The 27,112-nt window shown below is 38.8% G+C and overlaps 1 protein-coding gene and 2 pseudogenes across 2 annotated transcripts in view; 2 read left to right on the top strand and 1 right to left on the bottom strand.

Annotated features, from left to right (window-relative positions):
- SPIDR (scaffold protein involved in DNA repair) overlaps window positions 1-26,778 on the bottom strand; it is a 504,687-nt gene extending 477,909 nt beyond the window's left edge. For both annotated transcript variants that reach the window (XM_058698529.1, XM_058698531.1), the window contains exon 1: window positions 26,636-26,778. In XM_058698529.1, the coding sequence (XP_058554512.1) occupies window positions 26,636-26,668 (33 nt within the window). In that variant the 5' untranslated portion in view covers window positions 26,669-26,778. The remainder of the gene's footprint in view (window positions 1-26,635) is intronic.
- Window positions 1,464-4,816, top strand: LOC131494843 (heterogeneous nuclear ribonucleoprotein A1-like; annotated as a pseudogene).
- Window positions 14,384-15,477, top strand: LOC131494291 (deoxycytidine kinase-like; annotated as a pseudogene).
- Window positions 26,779-27,112: the final 334 nt, after the last annotated feature.

Below are 27,112 nucleotides of genomic sequence, written 5' to 3'. Positions count from 1 at the left end.
ATGTACACCATATACATCTCACACACACACAACATGGAATACTAGTCTGCCATAAAAAAGATAAAAATCTCACCATCTGTGATAACATGAATGGACTTTATGCTAATATTATATAATATGCTATATAATATGCTAATATGCTAAATGAGATAAGTCAGACAAAGACAAAAACAAATACTGTATGATTTCACTTATATGTAGAATCTTTCAAAAAAATTAACAAAACAAAACTTGTACATATGGAGACTAAAACGGTGGTTACCAGAGGGGACAGGGGTTGAGGGTAGGTAAAATTGGTGAAGGGGGTCAAAAGCTATAAACTTCCAATTATAAAGTAAATAAGTCATGGAAGTGTAATGTACAGCATGGTGACCATAGTCAATAATGTATTACACATTGGAAAGTTGCCAAGAGAATAAATCTTAATCACAAGAAAAAAAGTTTTTGTAATTTTGTATCGGGATGAATGGTAACTAGATTTATTGCAGTGATCATTCTGCAGTATATGCAAATATCAAGCCATTATGCTATATACCCGAAACCTATATATTGTTAATTATACATCAATTTAAAAAAATAAGTAAAAGACATGAATGGATATTTCACCAAAAAGGATAGATTTGGCAAGTAAACACATAAAACAGATTCAATATCCTTAGCCATTATGGAAATATAAATTAAAATAATAATTAGTTAATAACACACACCTATCAGAGTGACTAAAATAAAAAATGTGATGGTCAAACTTGCAGAATAATCTCTTATTAGAGGTAAGGACCTCTAATAACCCACTCCTTCATAAAAGGAATAAGAAGAGTAGCAAAAATAGTCCATCTAATTTTTCACAACTATAGGCTTGCAACAATCTGAATAGAATTTACCCAAGAAAACAACTGAATCTCAACATAAACAATAAACTTCATGTGTTTTAACTTGCCCTAGTTTCATACCCCCCTCTCTAGTTTCATGGCAGCTTTGAAAAGCAGTAGCCTCATAACCAGAGTAGCTGTGTAAACCAGCAGCCTAGCAGTCACAGGAGAGAGGAAATTGCATTTAGAGCTCCTCAAAAGGCCCTATCCCCAGAGTACTATCATAATCTGACCTGCCTGGCAGCTTTTAGGAAAAAACTTATAAACAGAATTTATAATTTGATTCAGCAGCTCATTCAATGGGAAAAGTCCTATCCCCAGGGCATGTCTCTAAAAGAGTCAGCAGCAATTAATTATTAATTAATTATTGCTAAACAAATTATTATTGCAGATGTGTGAAGCAGCAATAGTGGTTTAAGGAACCAAGACTGGCCAAATATACCTAAAAGGAAGATCTGGAGAATGCTGTCCATAGGCAGCTTGAAAAGAGCTGACATATTCCTGGGGATCTAGAATGCTATTTGCATGTACAAAACTGTATCCATGCTGAGGAAAAAAACTAAGAAAGCCCAAATCTCTCAACTCTGGATAACCATGAAGCCCTCCCTGCACAAGGAGAAAGTAATAGTTGATTATATACTGCCAGAGTATAGAATGCATGCCTCAAAAACACAGAATCCCTTGGTAAAGAATGAAAGACTTATTGGCTCTAGGTACTTAAAGAAATTGCTGTGCAATAATTCACAGGCAAGTAAACTAACCATGTAGTGTCTTTAGTAACTACACACAACAGGATATACGAACTTTACAAAATTAGCCTAGAAAGGTCATTAAACAAACAAAACAAATTGCAACAACAACAAAAACACCACTCTGAGGAGGAAGTGGGGGAACTTAATGTCCACATTATATTATTTAAAATCTTTACTTTTCAACAAAAAAATTGAAAGACAAATGAATAAATAGGAAAAGTATGACAAGGAAAAAGCAAGCAAGAGAAAATGTACTTGAGGGAGCCCAGAAGTTTGAATCCGTACACAAAGCTTTAAGTCAACTATTACAAATAAGCTCAAAATTAAAAATATGGAAGTTATGTCTAAAATACTTTAATTATAGGGGCGCCTGGGTGGCGCAGTCGGTTAAGCGTCCGACTTCAGCCAGGTCACGATCTCGCGGTCCGTGAGTTCGAGCCCCGCGTCAGGCTCTGGGCTGATGGCTCGGAGCCTGGAGCCTGTTTCCGATTCTGTGTCTCCCTCTCTCTCTGCCCCTCCCCCGTTCATGCTCTGTCTCTCTCTGTCCCAAAAATAAAATAAAAAACGTTGAAAAAAAAAAAATTAAAAAAAAAAAATAAAATACTTTAATTATAAAAATGCCTCACCAAATAGAAAATATAAATACGTAGCAATTATTTAACAACAACAACAACAACAAAAACCCACAAATATTACAATCAAATAGAAGTTTAGGAGTTGACTAATACAAAAACTAAAATGAAGTCACTAGATAGGCTCAACAGATTTGAACTGGCAGAAAAATCAGCAAACTTTAGACAGGACAAAACAGATTATCTGAACTGAAGAACAGAAAGAAAAAAGGCTGAAGACAAATGAACACAACCTCTGAGACCTGTGGTACACTATCAGGTATACAAATATATGCAAATTAAGAATTTCAGAAGAAAAGGAGAGAAATAAGCAACAGAAATTTTACTTGAATAGAGCCCTAAAACCTCAAATTTCATGAAATATCATACATCCAAAAAGCTCAAAGAACTTCAACTAAGATAAACTCAAAGAGACTCACCACAGACACATCATGCCAACTGGTGAAAAACAAAGAGAAATCACAAAAGCAGAAAAACATAAATGAATTATCATGTAAAACGAGCCTCAATAAAATTAACAGCTGACTTCCCATGAGAAATCATGAAGATGCCCTCAAACAACATAATACACATTCTTCCCACATAAACATGAAATATTCTTTTGGACAGATCATATTTTAGGCCATAAAACAAACCTCAATAAACTTAAAAAGAGTAAGATTAATAACATTCTTGAACAAGAACACAATGAAATTAAAAACTAAAAAGAAATAAAACTGAAAAATCACAATGTAGAGATTAAACAACACATTCCTAAATAATAACAGATAAAAGAAAAAAAAAATCACAAGAAAAATTAGAAGATGCTTTGGGAAGAACAAAAATATACCAAAACTTTTTTTGAAAAAGGTCTATCAAAAATATTTATTTGCTTTAAAATGCATTCATTTCCAGAAGGATTGTTAATAAAACATTACAATTTCTCATCCTCTGTAATAGAGTATTGAAAATGAGTTGTGGTATGGTAGCAAACACTGCAGGTATTAAGTGCAATGAGCCTGTGATGCCTTTATAAATCTGAAACCCATGTAGGACAATAAATTAACAATGAAAAAGACAAGAGCATCTAACTGCTGTCTGGTTATCTCCTTGCAATGCTTCAGCTTATAAGTTGTGCTCATTCAACATAAAATTAGGTCTTTCAAATTGTAAGGCGGATTTTTGCTGATATATTCCTAGTGCGAAAAAAATAGTACCTTACCACAAAAATATTTTTATGGCACAAAATTTAAGTTGTTCCATAGTGGTTCACATAGGTGTAATAACAAATAGGCATAGGGCGCATGGGTGGCTCTGTCAGTGGAGCGTCAGACCTTGATTTCGGCTCAAGTCTTGATCCCAGGGTCATGGGATCCAGCCCCGTGTCAGGAGCTGCCCCTCTCCCCTGCTCGCATACACTCGCTCTCTAAAATAAGAAATAAAAAATAATAAATAGGCACAAGAAAATAAAATAAAATTCCTGTAAACTATAAAGAAGTAAATTTCACCTTTTTCTGCCTGTAGACAACGCCAAGTAAGCATCGGTAAAGTCTCCCCACCCACTGCTGTCATATCTAAGTCAGAATCTCCCAAAGAGCCTGAACAGCTGCGGAAGCTTTTCATAGGAGGTTTGAGCTTTCAAACAACCGATGAGAGTCTGAGAGTCCGATGAGAGTCCCCATTTTGAGCAATGGGGAACACTCATGGGCTGTGTGGTAATGACAGATACAAATACCAAGCGCTCCAGAGGCTTTGGGTCTGTCACGTTTGCCACTGTGGAAAAGGTGGATGCAGCAATGAATGCAAGGCCACACAAAATGGATGGAAGAGTTGTAGAACCAAAGAGGGCTGTCTCAAGAGAAGATTCTCAAGACCTGGTGCCCACTTAACAGTGAAAAAGACTTTTGTCAGTGGCATTAGACACTAAAAAACATCATCTAAGAGATTATTTCGAACAGTATGGGAAAACTGAAGTGATTAAAATCATGACTGATCAAGGCAGTGACAAAAAGAGAGCCTTTGCTTTTGTAACGTTTGATGATCATGACTCTGTAGACAAGACTGTCATTCAGAAATACCATACTGTGAATGGCCACAACTGTGAAGTAGGGAGAGCTTATTTAAGCAAGAGATGGCTAGTGCTTCATCCAACCAAGGAGGTCAAAGTGGTTCTGAAAACTTTGGTGGTGGTCATGGAGGTGGTTCTGGTGGGAATGACAACTTTGGTTGTGGAGGAAACTTCAGAGGGTGAGGTGGCTTTGGTGGCAGTCAACAGGGTGGTGGATATGGGGATGGCTATAATGGATTTGGTAATGATGGAAGCAACTATGGAGATGGTGGAAGCTATAATGATTTTGGAAATTACAACAATCAATCTTCAAATTCTGGACCCATGAAAGGAGGAAATTTTGGAGACAGAAGCTCTGGCCCCTGTGGTGGTGGAGGCCAATACTTTGCCAAACCACAAAATCAAGGTGACCATGGTGGTTCCAGCAGCAGCAGTAGCTATGGCAGTGGCAGAAGGTTTTACTATGTTTACTGCCAGGAAACAAGGCTCAGCAGGAGAGGAGAGCCAGAGAAGTGACAGGGAAGCTACAGGTTACAACAGATTTGTGAACTCAGCCAAGCACAGTGATGGCAGGGTCTAGCTGCTACAAAGAAGACATGTTTTAGACAATGTACATTGACAAAAAATCTGAGGACTGTATTTGTGATTAATTGTATAACAGGTTATTTTAGTTTCTGTTCTCTGGAAAGTTTAAAGCATTCCAAAAAAGGGTTTTAATGTAGATTTTTTTTTTTTGCACCCATGCTGTTGATTGTTAAATATTAATCATAGTCTGATCATGACGCTGAATAAATGTGTCTTAAAAAAAAAAAAGTAAATTCTTTCTCTGCATCTATTGAGAGGATCATATGGTTCTTATCCTTCCTTTTATTGATGTGATGAATCACGTTGTTTTGTGGATATTGAACCAGCCCTGCATCCCAGGTATAAATCCCACTTGGTCGTGGTGAATAATTGTTTTAATATATTGTTGGAGCTGGTTGGCTAATATCTTGTTGAGTATTTTTGCATACTTGTTAATCAGAGAAATTGGTCTATAGTCCTTTTTACTGGGGTCTCTGGTTTTGGAATCAAGGTAATGCTGGCTTCATAGAAAGAGTTTGGAAGTTTTCCTTCCATATCTATTTTTTGGAACAGCTTCAAGAGAATAGGTGTTAACTCTTCCTTAAATGTTTGGTAGAATTCCCCTGGAAAGCCATCTGGCCCTGGACTCTTGCTTTTTGGCAGATTTTTGATTACTAATTCCATTTCCTTACTGGTTATGGGTCTGTTCAAATTTTCTATTTCTTCCTGTTTCAGTTTTGGTAGTGTATATGTTTCTAGGAATTTGTCCATTTCTTCCAGATTGCCCATTTTATTGGCATACAATTGCTCATAATATTCTCTTATTATTGTTTTTATTTCTGCTGTGTTGGTTGTGATCTCTCCTCTTTCATTCTTGGTTTTATTTATTTGGGTCCTTTCTTTTTTCTTTTTAATCAAACTGGCTAGTGATTTATCAATTTTGTTAATTCTTTCCAAGAACCAGCTTCTGGTTTCATTGATCTGTTCTGGGTTTTTTTTGGTTTCGATAGCATTAATTTCTGCTCTAATCTTTATTATTTCCTGTGCTGATTTGGGGTTGCCGTTCTTTTTCCAGCTCCTTAAGGCGTAAGGTTAGGTTGTGTATCTGAGATCTTTCTTCCTTCTTTAAAAAGGTCTGGATTGCTATACACTTTCCTCTTATGACCTAACAACTCAGGCAACAACAGATGTTGGTGAGGATGAGGAGAAAGAGGATCTCTTTTGCATTGCTGGTGGGAATGCAAGCTGGTGCAGCCACTCTGGAAAACAGTATGGAGGTTGCTCAAAAAACTGAAAATAGAACTACCCTACGACCCAGCAATTGCACTATTAGGCATTTATCCACGGGATACAGGTGTGCTGTTTCGAAGGAACACATGCACCCCATGTTTAGAGCAGCACTATCAACAATAGCCAAAGTATGGAAAGAGCCCAAATGTCCATTGATGGATGAATGGATAAAGAAGATGTGATATATATATATATATATATATATATATATATATATATGTGATATATATATATATATCTTACCACTTATATATATACACACACACATACACACAATGGAGTATTACTTGGCAATCAAAAAGAATGAAATCTTGCCATTTGCAACTATGTAGATGGAACTGGAGGGTATTATGCTAAGTGAAATTAGTCAGAGAAAGACAAAAATCATATGACTTCATTCATATGAGGACTTTAAGAGACAAAACAGATGAACATAAGGGAAGGGAAACAAAAATATTATAAAAACAGGGAGGGGGACAAAACAGAAGAGACTCATAAATATGGAGAACAAACTGAGGGTTACTGGAGGGGCTATGGGAGGGGGGATGGGCTAAATGGGTAAGAGGCATTAAGGAATCTACTCCTGAAATCATTGTTGCACTATATGCTTACCAACTTGGATGTAAATTTTTAAAAATTAAAAATAAAATTTAAAAAAAAAGTAAATTTCAAATCACAAATTACAGAACCTAGTTATTAATAGGCAATGTATTAAAATACACAACATGTAATGGGAACATGTTTAGAACACATAAGTAAATTCAACAAGTTACTTTAAAAAACTCATGGAGGGGCACCTGGGTGGCTCAGTCAGTTAAATGACTGACTCTTGATTTTGGCTCAGGTCATCAACTAGTGGTTCGTGAGTTCGAGCCTGCATCAGGCTCTGCGCTGACAGTGTGGGGCCTGCTTGGGATTCTCTGTCTCCTGTCTCCCTTTCTCTCTGCCCCTGCCCTGCTCGCTCACTCTCTCTCAAAAATAAACAAAAAAAAAAACAAAAAAAACTCATGGCAAAGAAAGCTGTAGTTACATACAGGGAAATCTATAGTTGTAAATGCCTATTTTTTTTAAAAGAAAGATCTCAATTTAATAAATCTTTCATCTTGGAAAATTTGAAAAGAGCAAGCTAAATCCAAAGCAAGCAGAAGGAAGGAAATGAGAACAATTATGCAGAAATAGGTAAAACAGAATTAAAACAAAATAAACAAAATCCAGAGTTGGTTCCTTGAAAAGATCAACAACATTGACAAATCTTTAGGTAGACTAACCAAGAAAAAAAAGAGAAAAAATTCTAATTGCAAAAATCAAGAACAAAAAATAGAGAGGAGTCCTATCAAAGTTACAGAAAGGATTACAAGGGACAATATAAGAACAACTGCATGCCAACAAACTAGATAACTGAAATAAAATGAACGACACAAACTAGCAAAAGAGACTCAAGTAGAAATAAAAATACTCATGTATGAATAAGTATAATAGCTTGAATTCATAATTTAAAAATTTACCACAATGAAAATCCAAGGCTCCCATGGCTACACTGGTTATTTATACCAAACATTTTAAAAAGCATTAATACCGATCTTTCACAAATCCTTCCAAAAAATAGAAGAGGGAATATCTAATTCATAGTATGAAATCAAATGCCCTCATAACAAAATCAAAGACATCACAAGAAAACTATAGACCAGTACCTCTTACAAATACAGTTTAAAAAAAATCCTCAACAAAATACTAGCAAAATGAATCTAGCAACATAAACTACGGGTTATACACCATAATCATTAGGGTTTTTCCCCTAGGAATGCAAGATTTATGTAACATCCAAAAGTCAATGTAATAAACTATATTAAGGGGAAAATAGGATTATCTAATTAAATTGTAAAAAAAAACTAACAAAAGTCAACAACCTTCCATGATAATAATTCTCAACATACTAGCAACAGAATACTTCTTCAATCTGATAAAGAATATCTGCAAAAAACTCACCTAACATCATACATAATGGTGAAACACTGAAAGTTTTCTTCCTAAGGATCAAGAAAAGTATGTCAGCTCTTACCACTTATATTTAATATTGTACTAAAGGTTCTAGTCCGGAAGATGGCGGCGTAGGAGGACGCTGGGCTCACCGCGCGTCCTGCTGATCACTTAGATTCCACCTATACCTGCCTAAATAACCCAGAAAACCGCCAGAGGATTAGCAGAACGGAGTCTCCGGAGCCAAGCGCAGACGAGAGGCCCACGGAAGAGGGTAGGAAGGGCGGCGAGGCGGTGCGCGCTCCACGGACTGGCGGGAGGGAGCCGGGGCGGAGGGGCGGCTCGCCGGCCAAGCAGAGCCCCCGAGTCGGGCTGGCAAAAGCGGAGGGGCCGGACGGACTGTGTTCCGACAGCAAGCGCGACTTAGCGTCTGGGAGGTCATAAGTTAACAGCTCTGCTCAGAAAGCGGGAAGGCTGGAGGACAAAGGGAGGGAGAGCTGCTGAGCCCCCGGACGGCAGAGCTCAGCTTGGCGGGGAACAAAGGCGCTCGCCAGCACCATCTCCCCCGCCCATCCCCCAGCCAAAATCCCAAAGAGAACCAGTTCCTGCCAGGGAACTTGCTCGCTCCGCGCAAACACCCAACTCTGTGCTTCTGCGGAGCCAAACCTCCGGCAGTGGATCTGACTCCCTCCCGCTGCCACAGGGCGCCTCCTGAAGTGGATCACCTAAGGAGAAGCGAGCTAAGCCTGCCCCTCCCGCCCCCGTGCACCTTGCCTAACCACCCCAGCTAATACGCCAGCTCCCCAGCACCACAAGCCTGGCAGTGTGCAAGTAGACCAGACGGGCCACACCACCCCACAGTGAATCCCGCCCCTAGGAGAGGGGAAGAGAAGGCACACACCAGTCTGACTGTGGCCCCAGCGGTGGGCTGGGGGCAGATATCAGGTCGGACTGCGGCCCCGCCCACCAACTCCAGTTATACACCACAGCACGGGGGAAGTGCCCTGCAGGTCCTCACCACTCCAGGGACTATCCAAAATGACCAAACGGAAGAATTCCCCTCAGAAGAATCTCCAGGAAATAACAACAGCTAATGAACTGATCAAAAAGGATTTAAATAATATAACAGAAAGTGAATTTAGAATAATAGTCATAAAATTAATCGCTGGGCTTGAAAACAGTATACAGGACAGCAGAGAATCTCTTGCTACAGAGATCAAGGGACTAAGGCACAGTCACGAGGAGCTGAAAAACGCTTTAAACGAAATGCAAAACAAAATGGAAACCACGACGGCTCGGATTGAAGAGGCAGAGGAGAGAATAGGTGAACTAGAAGATAAAGTTATGGAGAAAGAGGAAGCTGAAAGAAAGAGAGATAAAAAAATCCAGGAGTATGAGGGGAAAATTAGAGAACTAAGTGATACACTAAAAAGAAATAATATACGCATAATTGGTATCCCAGAGGAGGAAGAGAGAGGGAAAGGTGCTGAAGGGGTACTTGAAGAAATTATAGCTGAGAACTTCCCTGAACTGGGGAAGGAAAAAGGCATTGAAATCCAAGAGGCACAGAGAACTCCCTTCAGACGTAACTTGAATCGATCTTCTGCACGACATATCATAGTGAAACTGGCAAAATACAAGGATAAAGAGAAAATTCTGAAAGCAGCAAGGGATAAACGTGCCCTCACATATAAAGGGAGACCTATAAGACTCGTGACTGATCTCTCCTTTGAAACTTGGCAGGCCAGAAAGGCTTGGCACGATATCTTCAGTGTGCTAAACAGAAAAAATATGCAGCCGAGAATCCTTTATCCAGCAAGTCTGTCATTTAGAATAGAAGGAGAGATAAAGGTCTTCCCAAACAAACAAAAACTGAAGGAATTTGTCACCACGAAACCAGCCCTACAAGAGATCCTAAGGGGGATCCTGTGAGACAAAGTACCAGAGACATCACTACAAGCATAAAACATACAGACATCACAATGACTCTAAACCCGTATCTTTCTATAATAACACTGAATGTAAATGGATTAAATGCACCAACCAAAAGACATAGGGTATCAGAATGGATAAAAAAACAAGACCCATCTATTTGCTGTCTACAAGAGACTCATTTGAGATCTGAGGACACCTTTAGATTGAGAGTGAGGGGATGGAGAACTATTTATCATGCTACTGGAAGCCAAAAGAAAGCTGGAGTAGCCATACTTATATCAGACAAACTAGACTTTAAATTAAAGGCTGTAACAAGAGATGAAGAAGGGCATTATATAATAATTACAGGGTCTATCCATCAGGAAGAGCTAACAATTATAAATGTCTATGCGCCAAATACCGGAGCCCCCAGATATATAAAACAGTTACTCATAAACATAAGCAACCTTATTGATAAGAATGTGGTCATGGCAGGGGACTTTAACACCCCACTTACAGAAATGGATAGATCATCTAGACACACAGTCAATAAAGAAACAAGGGCCCTGAATGATACATTGGATCAGATGGACTTGACAGATATATTTAGAACTCTGCATCCCAAAGCAACAGAATATACTTTCTTCTCGAGTGCACATGGAACATTCTCCAAGATAGATCATATACTGGGTCACAAAACAGCCCTTCATAAGTTTACAAGAATTGAAATTATACCATGCATACTTTCAGACCACAATGCTATGAAGCTTGAAATCAACCACAGGAAAAAGTCTGGAAAACCTCCAAAAGCATGGAGGTTAAAGAACACCCTACTAACGAATGAGTGGGTCAACCAGGCAATTAGAGAAGAAATTAAAAAATATATGGAAACAAACGAAAATGAAAATACAACAATCCAAACGCTTTGGGATGCAGCGAAGGCAGTCCTGAGAGGAAAATACATTGCAATCCAGGCCTATCTCAAGAAACAAGAAAAATCCCAAATACAAAATCTAACAGCACACCTAAAGGAAATAGAAGCAGAACAGCAAAGGCAGCCTAAACCCAGCAGAAGAAGAGAAATCATAAAGATCAGAGCAGAAATAAATAATATAGAATCTAAAAAAACTGTAGAGCAGATCAACGAAACCAAGAGTTGGTTTTTTGAAAAAATAAACAAAATTGACAAACCTCTAGCCAGGCTTCTCAAAAAGAAAAGGGAGATGACCCAAATAGATAAAATCATGAATGAAAATGGAAATATTACAACCAATCCCTCAGAGATACAAACAATTATCAGGGAATACTATGAAAAATTATATGCCAACAAATTGGACAACCTTGAAGAAATGGACAAATTCCTAAACACCCACACTCTTCCAAAACTCAATCAGGAGGAAATAGAAAGCTTGAACAGACCCATAACCAGCGAAGAAATTGAATCGGTTATCAAAAATCTCCCAACAAATAAGAGTCCAGGACCAGATGGCTTCCCAGGGGAGTTCTACCAGACATTTAAAGCAGAGATAATACCTATCCTTCTCAAGCTATTCCAAGAAATAGAAAGGGAAGGAAAACTTCCAGACTCATTCTATGAAGCCAGTATTACTTTGATTCCTAAACCAGACAGAGACCCAGTAAAAAAAGAGAACTACAGGCCAATATCCCTGATGAATATGGATGCAAAAATTCTCAATAAGATACTAGCAAATCGAATTCAACAGCATATAAAAAGGATTATTCACCATGATCAAGTGGGATTCATTCCTGGGATGCAGGGCTGGTTCAACATTCGCAAATCGATCAACGTGATACATCACATTAACAAAAAAAAAGAGAAGAACCATATGATCCTGTCAATCGATGCAGAAAAGGCCTTTGACAAAATCCAGCACCCTTTCTTAATAAAAACCCTTGAGAAAGTCGGGATAGAAGGAACATACTTAAAGATCATAAAAGCCATTTATGAAAAGCCCACAGCTAACATCATCCTCAATGGGGAAAAACTGAGAGCTTTTTCCCTGAGATCAGGAACACGACAGGGATGCCCACTCTCACCGCTGTTGTTTAATATAGTGCTGGAAGTTCTAGCATCAGCAATCAGACAACAAAAAGAAATCAAAGGCATCCAAATTGGCAAAGATGAAGTCAAGCTTTCGCTTTTTGCAGATGACATGATATTATACATGGAAAATCCGATAGACTCCACCAAAAGTCTGCTAGAACTGATACATGAATTCAGCAAAGTTGCAGGATACAAAATCAATGTACAGAAATCAGTTGCATTCTTATACACTAACAATGAAGCCACAGAAAGACAAATAAAGAAACTAATCCCATTCACAATTGCACCAAGAAGCATAAAATACCTAGGAATAAATCTAACCAAAGATGTAAAAGATCTGTATGCTGAAAACTATAGAAAGCTTATGCAGGTAATTGAAGAAGATATAAAGAAATGGAAAGACATTCCCTGCTCATGGATTGGAAGAATAAATATTGTCAAAATGTCAATACTACCCAAAGCTATCTACACATTCAATGCAATCCCAATCAAAATTGCACCAGCATTCTTCTTGAAACTAGAACAAGCCATCCTAAAATTCATATGGAACCACAAAAGGCCCCGAATAGCCAAAGTAATTTTGAAGAAGAAGACCAAAGCAGGAGGCATCACAATCCCAGACTTTAGCCTCTACTACAAAGCTGTCATCATCAAGACAGCATGGTATTGGCATAAAAACAGACACATAGACCAATGGAATCGAATAGAAACCCCAGAACTAGACCCACAAACGTATGGCCAACTCATTTTTGACAAAGCAGGAAAGAACATCCAATGGAAAAAAGACAGTCTCTTTAACAAATGGTGCTGGGAGAACTGGACAGCAACATGCAGAAGGTTGAAACTAGACCACTTTCTCACACCATTCACAAAAATAAACTCAAAATGGATAAAGGACCTGAATGTGAGACAGGAAACCATCAAAACCTTAGAGGAGAAAGCAGGAAAAGACCTCTCTGACCTCAGCCGTAGCAATCTCTTACTCGGCACATCCCCAAAGGCAAGGGAATTAAAAGCAAAAGTGAATTACTGGGACCTTATGAAGATAAAAAGCTTCTGCACAGCAAAGGAAACAACCAACAAAACTAAAAGGCAACCAACGGAATGGGAAAAGATATTTGCAAATGACACATCGGACAAAGGGCTAGTATCCAAAATCTATAAAGAGCTCATCAAACTCCACACCCGAAAAACAAATAACCCAGTGAAGAAATGGGCAGAAAACATGAATAGACACTTCTCTAAAGAAGACATCCGGATGGCCAACAGGCACATGAAAAGATGTTCAACGTCGCTCCTCATCAGGGAAATACAAATCAAAACCACACTCAGATACCACCTCACGCCAGTCAGAGTGGCCAAAATGAACAAATCAGGAGACTATAGATGCTGGAGAGGATGTGGAGAAATGGGAACCCTCTTGCACTGTTGGTGGGAATGCAAATTGGTGCAGCCGCTCTGGAAAGCAGTGTGGAGGTTCCTCAGAAAATTAAAAATAGACCTACCCTATGACCCAGCAATAGCACTGCTAGGAATTTATCCAAGGGATACAGGAGTACTGATGCATAGGGGCACTTGTACCCCAATGTTTATAGCAGCACTCTCAACAATAGCCAAATTATGGAAAGAGCCTAAATGTCCATCAACTGATGAATGGATAAAGAAATTGTGGTTTATATACACAATGGAATATTACGTGGCAATGAGAAAAAATGAAATATGGCCTTTTGTAGCAACATGGATGGAACTGGAGAGTGTGATGCTAAGTGAAATAAGCCATACAGAGAAAGACAGATACCATATGGTTTCACTCTTATGTGGATCCTGAGAAACGTAACAGAAACCCATGGGGGAGGGGAAGGGAAAAAAAAAAAAAAAAGAGGTTAGAGTGGGAGAGAGCCAAAGCATAAGAGACTGTTAAAAACTGAGAACAAACTGAGGGTTGATGGGGGGTGGGAGGGAGGGCAGGGTGGGTGATGGGTATTGAGGAGGGCACCTTTTGGGATGAGCACTGGGTGTTGTATGGAAACCAATTTGACAGTAAATTTCATATATTAAAAAAAAAATAAATTAATTAAAAAAAAAAAAAAAAAAAAAAAAAAAAAGGTTCTAGCCAATGAAATTAGGCAAGAAAAAATAAAAGACATGCAGATTGGAAAGGAAAATGTAAAATTATCTCTATTCAGAGATGATATGATCTTATATGTAGAAAATTCTAAGGAATACACACACACAACTATTAAAATAAATGAGTTCAGCTGCTGCAGGCGGGAGCTCAGCCTGCATGTCAAATCATGTTCTTTGGTGGCGTGAGCCCCAGTACATACATCTATGGCCACTTCCCACCCCTCCCTGCCCAATGTGCTCAGGCTACCACAAGACCAGAATGGCCACCCCATCCAAGACGAGACGCCTATCTCCCATGACCAGCTCTGAGGGGACCTGCACGAAGAAAACTGTCATCGAAAGGAACATTGCTTCAGGGAAGACATTTGAGAATATTCTTAAACAGGTCTGCAAAGATTGGGAAGTGGTTCCTGAACCTGCTGCCAGATGGTGCAATGCTCAAAGTACTCAAGACGACTTTGAGGAACTAACATTTTAAAAAAGTGGTGGGAATGTTCTTCAGATGATATATGAGAAACCTGAATGACAGTCTTTTACCTTCCAATCATATGCCTGCCTCAGTCGAATATGAGCCTAGCTTGCTTGTCTGAATAGCAAGCTCAAAGATGCAGAAAAGCCTGTATCAATTTTTGAACAACCTCTATATAGGTATAGGCATAGTTTTGCATCTAGTTTGTATCAGTATGACTACATGAATGAAACAGAGTAGGCAATTTATCAAGACTGGTATGAGTGGATGAATCTAAAGTTTGGCCAAAGCTCTGAACTGGATGGAATCAGTTATCTTTGAGCCACTGCAGAGAAATGCTTGAATAGAATATGGGAAAGAAATGAAGACCAAGGCATTCTTGAATATATACAGAAGCTTCACCATAAGCATGAAAGCTGAGTCCTGCATAGAACACTGAAAATCAACTTTGATTTTCTACAAGAAATCCCTATCTTAACACTGGATATTAACGAAGACTTTCAAGGCAAATATGGTTGAAAAGGCCAAAGAATCTTTGAGTACTTTGTGATCTTGCTGAAGACTACAGGCAACCAAATGATTCCAGGTACTTCAACTTTGTGTACCCTTCATAGCTTCATATTCATGCAAGTCTCTAGAAAACCCAGGATTTCTACCATTTTTGTTCCAAGAAAAAAAAAATTTTTTTGATGAATTCTACATAAGAGTTTATGAGCAGTTTCTTTTTTGCTTAAAAAAAATAAAGACATTTAATTATCTTTCACAACAGAGAGTCTGGAGGAAGATGGTTCCAAGTAAGTACAGGCTAAATTCTGTCATAAAGGACCCAGTCTCCTCCTGTCTCTCCCCTCCATTATTCTCAACAGGCTGGCCTTTATTTATTTGTTTATTTGTTTTTTTCCTGGTGCTTCTTATTGCACTAGTGACTAGTTTCTTCACTGGGAACTTTAATGTTACATAGTAAATGGTAATGTGTCCTGTGTAAATTAGCACACTTATTAAAAGTTGAAAAGTGGAATTTAAGGAATCCCTACAAAAGAGTTATAAAGTTTTATTTTAAGTATTTTTCATTAAGTGCTTCCCCTTCCATCTTAAGTTATATGGAAGATAAGACCAGTTTAGTATTTAATCACTTCATTGATATTTACTAATGTGTAAGTAAAGGAGCAGGTCAGACTTTGTTCCCATTTTGTAATGGCATAACCTAGCTTATGAGTCATTTAATCTTTTTCTGCTTTTGTTTCTACATCTGTGGCATGGGTGTGACTAGATTCATCTTCTTTTGCATTGGATTTTAGAGGATTAAAGAGGAAATGATAACTTAAAATGTTTTTGTCCTTAAAAGACAAATGAGTATAAAGATTCAATGCACATGGAGCTTACTATAGCTACCTACTTTCTCCCTTCTCAGACAATTCTTTTAGAATAGAATATTACTGCTATAGTTAAAGGATTGGCTTAAAATTTAATTGTCTTTAATTCACTTCAGGTGAAAGTATAGATTTCCTTAAATTGCTTCCCATTTTTATAGGTAAAACATTAGTGGAACATAGCAAAAGATAAGTTTTTCCATTTTATTTTTTATTGACCCTGTACTAGGAATGAGTAGTTTTTCTTTATCTTTGTACTCGGTGAGAAGTCAAAAGAGATACTAAAGACAAAGAAGATTATTTTCTTAGCAGTTTAGTCTCTTTTGTCCCAGATCTTACTTCCTGTCCCATCCTGCTTTCCCTAGGGTCTAGATTAATTAGGTGGCCTATTTTTTTTTTTTTAAGTTTTAATTTTTTTTTTTTTTTTAGTAATCTCTACACCCAATGTGGGGTTTGAACTCATGACCTTGAGATGCAGAGTCACATGCTCTTCCAACTGAGCAGGTCAGGCAGCCCAGCAGCCTGCCATTTTAAAGTTTAAATAAAAGTCACACATTTCTACTTTGAGACCATCATGGTCACTCTTTGCTTCAGAGCTTGCTTTGCGTCTCTATAGAGTTATACTTTAGGGGTTTTTCTCCTTTAATTTACTGATAAAAATGATCTTGTTTTACATATTCTGTATCTTGAAAGCATTATCATTTTTGTTGAATATATATTAGGAAATATATAAAATAATAAAGACAAGGTAGAATAAGTTTTTAAAATCTGCATGGATTCATTTTAGGTCTATAGGTAAAGATTTTCTCCACGTTTGTTCAGTTAGGGTATGCAATATTTAACTTTTCTACTTGACATTTTTGAAAAAAAATCTATGCTTTTGAAACTATTATTTTCCTTTCTTTTTAAAATGTCATTTTTTGTTTAGTTTTGTTTTGATAATCAAGGATTATAATTTTGTAGGCTAACCAATCTAGATGCACTGATCTTTGAAAAGGAAACTTTATTTCAAATGCTATATTTCCCATGTATATTAAAACTGTCTCATGTTATTGTATGGGTTTTTTTTGTTTGTGTTTGATACAAATGAATTTGCTTACTAAATATTAGCTTAATGAATAAGTATAAATCTCAAAAATAAAATAAAATAATTGAGTTCAGCAAAGCTGCAAAATGTAATCTCAATATAAAAAATCCATTGTATTTATATATACTAACAATGAACAATACAAAAATGAATTTTTTAAAAAACTGCATTAACAGTATGAAAAAGAATAAAATACTTAAGGAATAAACGTAACTAAAGAAGTACAAGATTTTCACGGTGAAAACTATAAAATACAGTTGAAAGAAATTAAAGATCTAAATAAAATGGAAGGACATCCCACATTCATTAATTGGAAAACTTAATATTAAGATGGCAATACTCTACAATTTATTTACAGACTTAATCCAATAAATATCCCAGGTGGCTGGTTATAGAATCTGACAAGCTGATGCTATTATTTACATGGAAATTCAAGGAACCCAGAACAATTTAAACAATCTTGAAATAAAAAAAAAAAAAAGAGACTTCACAAGCTACCATAATTAGGAAACTATGGTAATGGCAAAAGGATAACACATAGATTAATGGAAGAGAATTTATAGTTAAGAAGTAAACTCTTAGGGGTGCCTGGGTGGCTCAGTCAGTTAAGTGTCCGACTTCAGTTCAGGTCATGATCTCATGGTTCATGAGTTCGAGCCCTGCATTGGGCTCTGTGCTGATAGCTCGAAGCCTGAAGCCTGCTTCGGATTGTGTCTCCCTCTCTCTGCCCCTCCTCTGCTCACGCTCTGTCTCTCTCTCAAAAATAAATAAACACTAAATTTTTTTTTTTAAAAAGAAAGAAAGAAACTCTTACATTTATGGTCAATTGAATTTCAAAAAAACAAACAAACAAACCAATACAATTTAGTGGGGAAAGAATAATCTTTTCAACAAATGGTGCTGGGACAACTGGATATCCACATGCAAAAGAATGAAGCTAGACACCTTACACCACACACAAAAATTAACTCAAAATGAACCACAGGTTTAAATGTAAAAGCTAAATAATAAAACTCTTAGAAAAAAACTCTCTGAAATAAATCTTCACGATCTTGGGTTAGGTAATGATTTCCTAGATATGACACCAAAAGCATAAGCAACAAAAGTAAAGATAGATTGTGGACTTCAAAATTTTTAAACACTTGTGCTTCAAATGATACCATCAAGAAAACAGAAAGTGCACAGAATGGGAGAAAATATTTGCAAATCATATATCTCATATAGGAGTGGTATAAGAACTTATAAAGAACACTAACAACAGTAAAAAGATAAATAATACAACTAAAACATGGGCAAATAGCTTGAATAGATATTTCTTCAAAGAAGACATAAAAATGGCCAAGAAGCACTTGAAAAGACATTCAAAATCATTAGTCATTATGGAAATGTAAACCAAAACCAAAACAATTTTACCCATTAAGATGGCTAAAATCAAGAGATAGGCAATGACAAGTGTTAACAAGGATATGGAGAAATTATTTTTAAATTTTTTTTTTTTCAACTTTTTTTTTTTTTTTTTTTTTTTTAATTTATTTTTGGGACAGAGAGAGACAGAGCATGAACGGGGTAGGGGCAGAGAGAGAGGGAGACACAGAATCGGAAACAGGCTCCAGGCTCCGAGCCATCAGCCCAGAGCCCGACGCGGGGCTCGAACTCACGGACCGCGAGATCGTGACCTGGCTGAAGTCGGACGCTTAACCGACTGCGCCACCCAGGCGCCCCAGAGGATATGGAGAAATTAGAATGTTCACTCCTTGCTGGTGAGACTATAAAATGATGCAACCTCTTTGCAACAAAGCTTAGCAGTTCCCTAAAATTTAATCATAGACTTACCATATGATCCAGCAATTATAATAGTAGGTTTATATCTAAGAGAAATGAAAACTTATGTCTATCCAAAAATTGGTACGCAAAGGATCATAGTAGTATTCTTAATAGCCAAACAGTGGAAATAACCCAAATTTCCATCTACTAATGGATTTTTTAAGGTGATATATCCATACAATAGAAAATTATTTTACCTTCAAAGAAAAATAAAGTATTGATACATGCAATAACAATGGGTGAACCTTGAAAACGTTACGCTAAGTGAAAGAAGCCAGTCATAAAGACCACATGTTATTCCATTCATATGAAATATATACAGTAGGCAAATCCATGAAGACAGAAAATAGCTTTTGGTTGCCATGGGGTTTCTTTTCAGGGTGATGAAAATGTTCTATAGTTAGAAATATGTGCCCAACTCTGTGAATACACTAAAAATCAGTGAACCTTATACTTTAAAAGGATAAATTCATTATCTATGAAACTGAATCATTCATACATTGCCAGTGTGACTGTAATACTGTACAGTCACTATGAGAAACAGTTAGTTTACTATAAAACTAAACATCCAGGGGAGCCTGGCTGGCTCAGTTGACAGGGCATGTGACTCTTGATCTCTGGGTTGCAAGTTTGGGCCCCACGTTGGGTGTGGAGATTACTTAAGAATAAAATCTTAACAAAAGAAAAAAAGAAAACTAAACATCCAATTACCATATGACCCAGCAGTTACATTCTTAGGTATTTATCTTAGAAAAAGAAAAGCTATGTTCAAACAAAAATCTGCACATAAGTGTGCACAGCAGCTTTATTCATAATAACCAAAACTGGAAATAGCCCAGATGTCCTTCAACAAGTAAAATGTTGAGCCAAACTGTAGTATGTGCACTCCATGGAATACTACTCAGCAATAAAAATGAACACTACTAATACACAAAACAACTAGTATTAATCTCCAGAGTATTATGCTGAGTAAAAAGACAAAAAAGAAAAAGAAAATGATCCCAAAATATTATAAACTGCATGGTTTCATCTCTGTAACACTTTTGAAATGATGCAATGTTTAAAATGGTGAACAGATTAACAACTGCCAGGGGTTAGCAGTGGGAAGCGAGAAGGTATGATGGATTATCAAAGGGATCCTTGAGCTAACAGAACGTTCAGTATCTCTAGTGGTGGTGGCACATAAATCTACACATGTGTAAAAATGTACCAACGTAAATACACATACCTCCAGGGAAATCTGAATAAGATAATTAGATTGTATTAATGTCAAAATATTGGTGGGATATTGTACTACAGTTTTGCAAAATGTTACTACTGGAGCAAACTGGGTAAAGGATACATAATATCTCTATTATTCCTTAGAACTTAATATAAATCTACAGTTATCTCAATTTAAAAAAAAAATGCCTCTCAGGCACAGAATTAAGTACAGGAAAGAACAGGGCAGTGATTGCTGGTTTTCATGAGAAACTATTTTGTACTATTTTATCTTATTTGTAAGCATATATTATTGATTAAAAAGAAAGAATATCTTCTCCCTTAAATAAGGTATATGTGTGACGTACCTGAGATATAGAACATCTTTGATAATGTTAGCTCTCTTTCCCTTCCATTTGAAGAACAAGACAATGTAGACAAAGATGTCAATACTAAGTAGCCTGATTCTGAGTAGAGCCACCAGTAAGCCATCTGATGAGATTATCAAGGGCTAAAATTGGAACCGTAAGGTATTCCTACCAAGATAACTATGAGAGAATCTCTCACCATGACTGAACGACTTTAAAACAAAGCCCTCTTTCCAGTCCTTCTTCAGCAAGCTAAAAGTAATTACAGGGAAATCTAGAGGCAAAGTAGTAGAGCACATACAATAGATTTGCCGTCATATAAAAATCCTTTCATGATCACGGTTTTATTATTAACTGCTTTCATCACCACTAACATTGAGTGCTTTTATGTTCAGTACATCATTTCATGCATTCTCATCATTTAGTCTCCATGCTAATGCTGCAAGATATAGGTATTATCCCCATTTTATAGACAAACTACAACTTAGAAATGTTAGGTATATTGACCTAGTCAGAGAGATAGTCAAGGGCACCATTTCAAGATTTTCCTCATGTATTTCCTCATGCTAGGAAATATATTCTAGCCACTAACTCTGCATGGTCTTATTTTAACAAAAGTGCCTGACAATAACTATCATGTGCACCTTCCACACAAAGAAGGTACCCTGGCCTTGTTTCTGACTGAGTATCTGTGAATCTGGGAATACTCTGAATATCTGGGAATTCACTGAGACTTTAAGTCTCAAGTCCATTCATTTTATCATAATGTCTGCACTCTATGCCCAACGATTCCAATGTTGCCTTTCAAGCATTAAAATTCCTTTCCTTCCACCAACTCACTTTACCAATCACCAATCCACAGGGCTATCGTAAAAAGACCCACAAATGAGAACTTCCTATTTTCTTATTACATGTCCTTGGTCATTGCTGGTAAATACTCTTAGTCATTCCCTAGTCCTCTGCTCACACGCATTCTTCTGTACACACATACACACAATCACATACATTCATGAATTCCATACTCACTCTTCCCTTTACCTCTCCATGTCACTGTCATAGCTCAAGCCATCACATCTTCCCCAAGGTTAAAGTCTGCCATTGTAAAAATCAGCCAACCTCCCATCTATTGACCTCTCCTTCCCTATGGTCTCAGAGGAAACATGTTCCTGTTCTCCATACTAACCTTCTGTGACAGAATCCAATCTCTGTAGTAAAGGGTCCTTACTTTCTCCACGGGCTCCATCCCTCTGGCTTCAAAGAAGCAAATATCTCCCTTTCTTGAGAAACACTTTCACCTAAAATGGAGCCTTGTGTACTCTTCAGTTCAAACTGACATATACATTATATTTAGTTAATATCTATCATCATGCCCACGTCATTATGCAAGAAACACCAGAAATTAAGTTTTTGTGATGATAACGCAAAGGATTAGGGAAGGAAGGTGCCATCAGGAATATGTAATTTTCCTTTTCTCTTTTTTAGGATGTTGCCGACATGGTTTTTCCTTCAGTGGGAAAAGAGCTCTACGATTCAGGGAGGAGAGCTATAATTTAGTCTGGGGAGGCAAAAGGAGTGAGAGGGTGTATCGGGAAATCTCAAAAGGTAAGCAACTAGGAAAGGGGAGTATTAGCCAGTCATTCGTGGCTATTTAGCAAGGAAAGGAAACAAAGGATAAAAGAAAAAAGAACTTGAAGTGAGGGGCCTAAGGCAAGAGGAAGAAAAGAACTAAAATAGTGCCAGTCTTTGAAGCAACTGCCTGCTCTCCAACAGCCCAATCTCTCCCTTGGGCTGAATTTTCACCTATCTGTATATCCTAACATCAGGTAAGAAGCAACTAATTCCCCTCAACTTTTCCGTTTTTCAGAAGTTCAATTTCTGAGTCACCACTGATTCTCCTCTTTTCATCTTTCAATGTCAGGTGCATAAATCTCATCTTCTTTTTATAATTAATCAACTCAGTCCTCTCCTAATACCATTCCCAACTCTACCACTTTAGTCCATGACCATATCAGCTTTCATCTTAAGAGTCCAGAAAGATCTATATAGCTTGCCCAAAATTACAAAATTACTCAGTTGCAGAGCTGAGGCTAGTACTCATGTCTTCTGAATAAGGTATTTCCTTATGTTTCTTCAGATCTAGAATACTTGCAAATCTTTTAAACTAGTACCATTTTCATTCCTTCATCAGATACTTAATAGGTACCTAATATGTACAAGGTATTATGGCAGGTGCTCTGGGGCACATGGGGTGAACATAATCTTAAAATGTCTACATCATAAGGATAAGTACAAGTAAACCTAATAATATAAGACATGAAGCTATTAAGAATAATACAAAGTTCCACAGGAATACAAAATAAAGTTCATTTACAACTGGGATGATTAGAGATAATAGATGATTATAGATAGATGATTTGAGGTGGTACTTGACAGATAATTAAGATTCCAGTAAGCAAAAATGGAAGAAATGGCATTACTCCAAACTAAGAACATGAACAAATACCAAGAGGCAAATGAAAACAGCCATTTACTTACCTAAAGGATAAATAATGAACAAAGTTATAAAGTTAAGGAATAAGGTACGGCCACATTATGGAAGCTGTGAATAAAAGGCTATAAGAGCCTAAACAAAAAAAGCAAGGTCTGGAAGTGACTACATGAGTGCAAATCCTGGTTTCTTCACTTAACTGCTGTGTGACTTTGGAAAAATTAGTTAACCTCTCTACTGTGCCTCAATTTTCTTGTCCATAAAATGAGACTAATAATAGTACCTAATAGGATTGTTGAATTAAATGAGTTAAAAAAAAAAAAAAAAAAAAGAGCCATCTGTAGGGGCACCTGGATGGCTTAGTTGGTTGAGTGTCTGACTCTTGATCTCAGTTCAGGTCTTGATCTCAGAATCATGAGTTCAAGCTCTGTGCTGGGTGTGGAGCCTACTTAAAAAAAAGAGAGAGAGAATCATCTATAAATGAATTAATACATCTATAAGGCTTTTAGCACAAGTTAGGTCCAAAATAATTGATTATGTAGACAATAAGAAGTGAAATGCTTAAGCAGAGGAACAACAATATTAATTAAAGTGGTGTCTAAGGGAAAGTCATCTCTGAAGATGGAACAGAAGCAAGCTACATGGCTGGTACCACAAAAAAACTCCAAACACAAATTACTTTGGGCCCGACCTAGGGTGACAGAAAAGAAAAGGAAAAAGGAAAAAACTATTGGGGGAGCTAGCCTCCAGGATCACTTCCTATCATTCCTACCTCTTGGCATTCACATCCTCTGTAGCCCCTCTCACACTGTACATGGTTGATCTATGTGACAAAAAGAATAGGACAGAAGAGATGGGATGTCACTTTTGAGACTGTTATAAAAGACACCAGGGCTTAGCCCCTCCCTGTCTCTTTCTCTTCGGAAAGCCAGTCGCCATGTTGTGAGAACTGCCCTACGAAAGTGGCAAGGAACTGACACTCGCTAACAAACACACGGGTGAGTCTGGAAGTGGATCCCCAGGCTCTGTGACCCTTTATTTGACTGTACCTTGTAGAAGACACTAAGCTGGACCCAGCCAGTTGAGCCATTCCCAGATTTCTGACCTTCAGAAACTATATGAAAAAACAAGCACTTATTTTAAGCTGCTTCAGTTTTGAGACAATCTGTTAAACAGCAATAGATCACTAATATAATTATTGACAAGAAAAACTGGTAAGTTCTTGAAAACTAATAGAATCAGAGGGCAGAACTGAGTCTCAAGTCAAACACTAGGATTTCTAAGGATGTACTGTGAATGCCTGACATTAACTTTTGGTTGCCAAGGCATCCATTTCAGAAGACATCCATCTTGAACAAACATAGCACCAGTTATATGACACAAACCAACAAGATCAGGAATTAAGCTGCCCCTACCCATGAAGGTCCCTCTTTCAGAAAACCCTCGGTAACCTACATAACTGACTATCTGAGTGACTTCACTTCTCCCTTCTGGTGCTCTAATTCCCACCCTTAGGCTTTAAATTAGCCAATAAAGAATGAACCTCCAAAACCCTAGACACCCCACCCTCAGACCTCAGGTTTTCTTGCTCTCCTCTTCCCCCAGCCCCCCTCCACCTCACTGGGTAGCACGTGGGTGTGCAATGTACCCTCCAGGACCTGGGAGTTGTAAATCTTGCTCCTCAAACGTCCCTGATGTTTGTTGCTGAAGTGCATCCTGCAATCATAACAATAACCACAAGGTCTGGTCCAGCCACAACACTGGCCCTGGTCAGGGAAAACGGCTCAGTACAAGTAATCCAGGGGCCCAGGCAAGTGCCTCGGGCATTCCTAGTCAAGCATCACTGTCAATAGACTGAGACCAACAACTTGCAGGAGAAACTGTCAGGGCTTAGTGGATTAAGGGTAAGAAATTGATAATTTCATGATACACTGAGTTTAAACGGAGCTCAAGGAAAAAGGTCAAATACACATCTGAAAGCTATATAGCTGTGACAGCTAACTCAAAGTATGAGGTTGCCAAGAATAAATGTGTAAAGTAAGAAAAAGCACAAGGTCAAAACTTAGAACATGGCAGGAACAGAGTAAAGAGAAGTAAACAAGCAGATGCCAGACAGGGAGGGAATCAGGATAAGCAACAGACAGGGATGCTCCTCCCTCCCGCCCCCCCAAAAAATCAATAAAAGCACGTGATAAATGTGTCAAATGCTACAGTGACCATGATTTAACAAATTCATATATTTCCTTGATTTTTTTTTTTTTACATTTGACTATATCTGGAATCAGGATGTCTCATAATCAATAGGTATGTTTGACATAGGTTTCTTTTACTCCACACAGTTACAAAATTGAGACTGACAATCTTTCTCTGCTTTCCAGAAGCAAAGAAACATAACAATGATAAGGAAGCTGAACCAGTATATGTGGACTCTTTTTTGCCAAGAAGTTTTTGGTAAAAGGAAAAAGTCAAAAAAGGAGGCCCTGTGTTTGCTTTTTTAAATTTTAGTATGATGAGACAAGCATGTTTGTAAGCAAGGAACTTAGAAACAGCTTTTTCAAAAAATGTTTTTAATATTTCAGTTTATTTTTGAGACAGAAAGAGACAGAACACAAGTGGGGGAGGTGCAGAGAGGGAGACGCAGAATGTGAAGCAGGATCCAGGCTCCCAGCTGTGGGCACAGAGCCCGATGCGGGGCTCGAACCCACGAACCGTGAGATCATGACCTGAGGCAAAGTCGGATGATTAACGGACTGAGTCCCCGAGGCGCCCCAGAAACAGCTTTAAAAAGGCCATGGCAAACACAATTTTCGGAAGGAAAAGATGTACTCACAAATGCAAGTACAATCATTTACATATCATTAATGTAATATTCCTACACACGCACTCCGTGCCCAGATACTGTGGTATAATTTGGTATACACAGTTTGGCAGCGGTTGGCTTCGGACTCCTCTCCCACCGACGCAGGAATAGAAAGATTCAGAAACAGTTTGGGATAGAAAGGAAAAGTGTGGCAACACAGATAACGGGGGGGGGGGGGGGGGGGGGGTGGCGGATGGCACATCCATTCCAACATCCACCGCTGTCTTCATGTGTTCTACGACAGTCAAGAAGACAATGCCAAACGCTAGCGAGGGTAAATACAGCTCACATGCTAGTTCCAGATTCAACTCCTGTCGCTCACTTCCGTCACCTCGCCAGCTGCGACCTCTCCGCTCCGCACCTCCAGCGGTTCCCCCTGCCCTCCGCATCTCACCGGGAAGGCGAGACGCCAGACGGCCGGCGGAGGGCTGCTTCCGCACACCTTGGGCGAGAGACCGACCTCAGGAGAGGCACACTGCGAGGCAGGCTCCATCCACGCTCACCGACAGAACCAGCCGCAGCCTCGCCAGAGATCACGAGCCAGCACAGCGCCTGCCTCTCACCCCTCACAGCCTCTGGCCAGCCCAAGCGCTCCCTGCGCCCCGCCGGCCTGGCCGATGGGGAACTGGAGGGGGTAGGACACACTGGCGCTGGAGGGCTACCGGGAGACCGCTGAAGATAAAACAGAGAGAACAGGCCTGGCGTGGCACTGGTTCCCAGTCTACAACTTACCTTCCGGGTACACGAGGTACCGCCGCCAGGCATCTCTGGACGCTCAGCCACCTCCCGCGCGGAGCCTTCGCAAAGGCTCGCTGTCTCCTCAAGGTGCCGGAAAGCAGCGCGCCACCGAACTCGCTCCGCGCGCCGCACTGTGCGCTACAATTGGCGGGTGCTCGGGCGAGGGGCGGGGCTTTTCCGGACACAAGGCCCTCCCCGCGCTGCGCGCCACGCGCGCGTTGGGATTGGAGCGCTGTCGGCGGTGGGGCGGGGCTTCTCCGCCACTCCTTGCTTTCTGGGCACAAATGGGTTTAATAAAGCTGGGCTGTGAACGTGGGTAGTCGGTTACTCACCAGCTCTGAACGGGAAGGGGTTAGTGCCGTTTATCGCACTTTGCTTGTTGGGGTAGAGGTTGTGCAGAGCGAACTCTGGACAGGCTACAGTGCTGTCCTTGAGTTCCTGGTTGGGAGCTGCTACGCGGGTGCCTCTCGC

This window comes from Neofelis nebulosa, chromosome 14 (assembly GCF_028018385.1).
Source record: "Neofelis nebulosa isolate mNeoNeb1 chromosome 14, mNeoNeb1.pri, whole genome shotgun sequence".
In the NCBI taxonomy this organism is placed as follows: Eukaryota; Metazoa; Chordata; class Mammalia; order Carnivora; family Felidae; genus Neofelis; species Neofelis nebulosa.
This window is presented reverse-complemented; position numbering and strand designations above follow the sequence as displayed.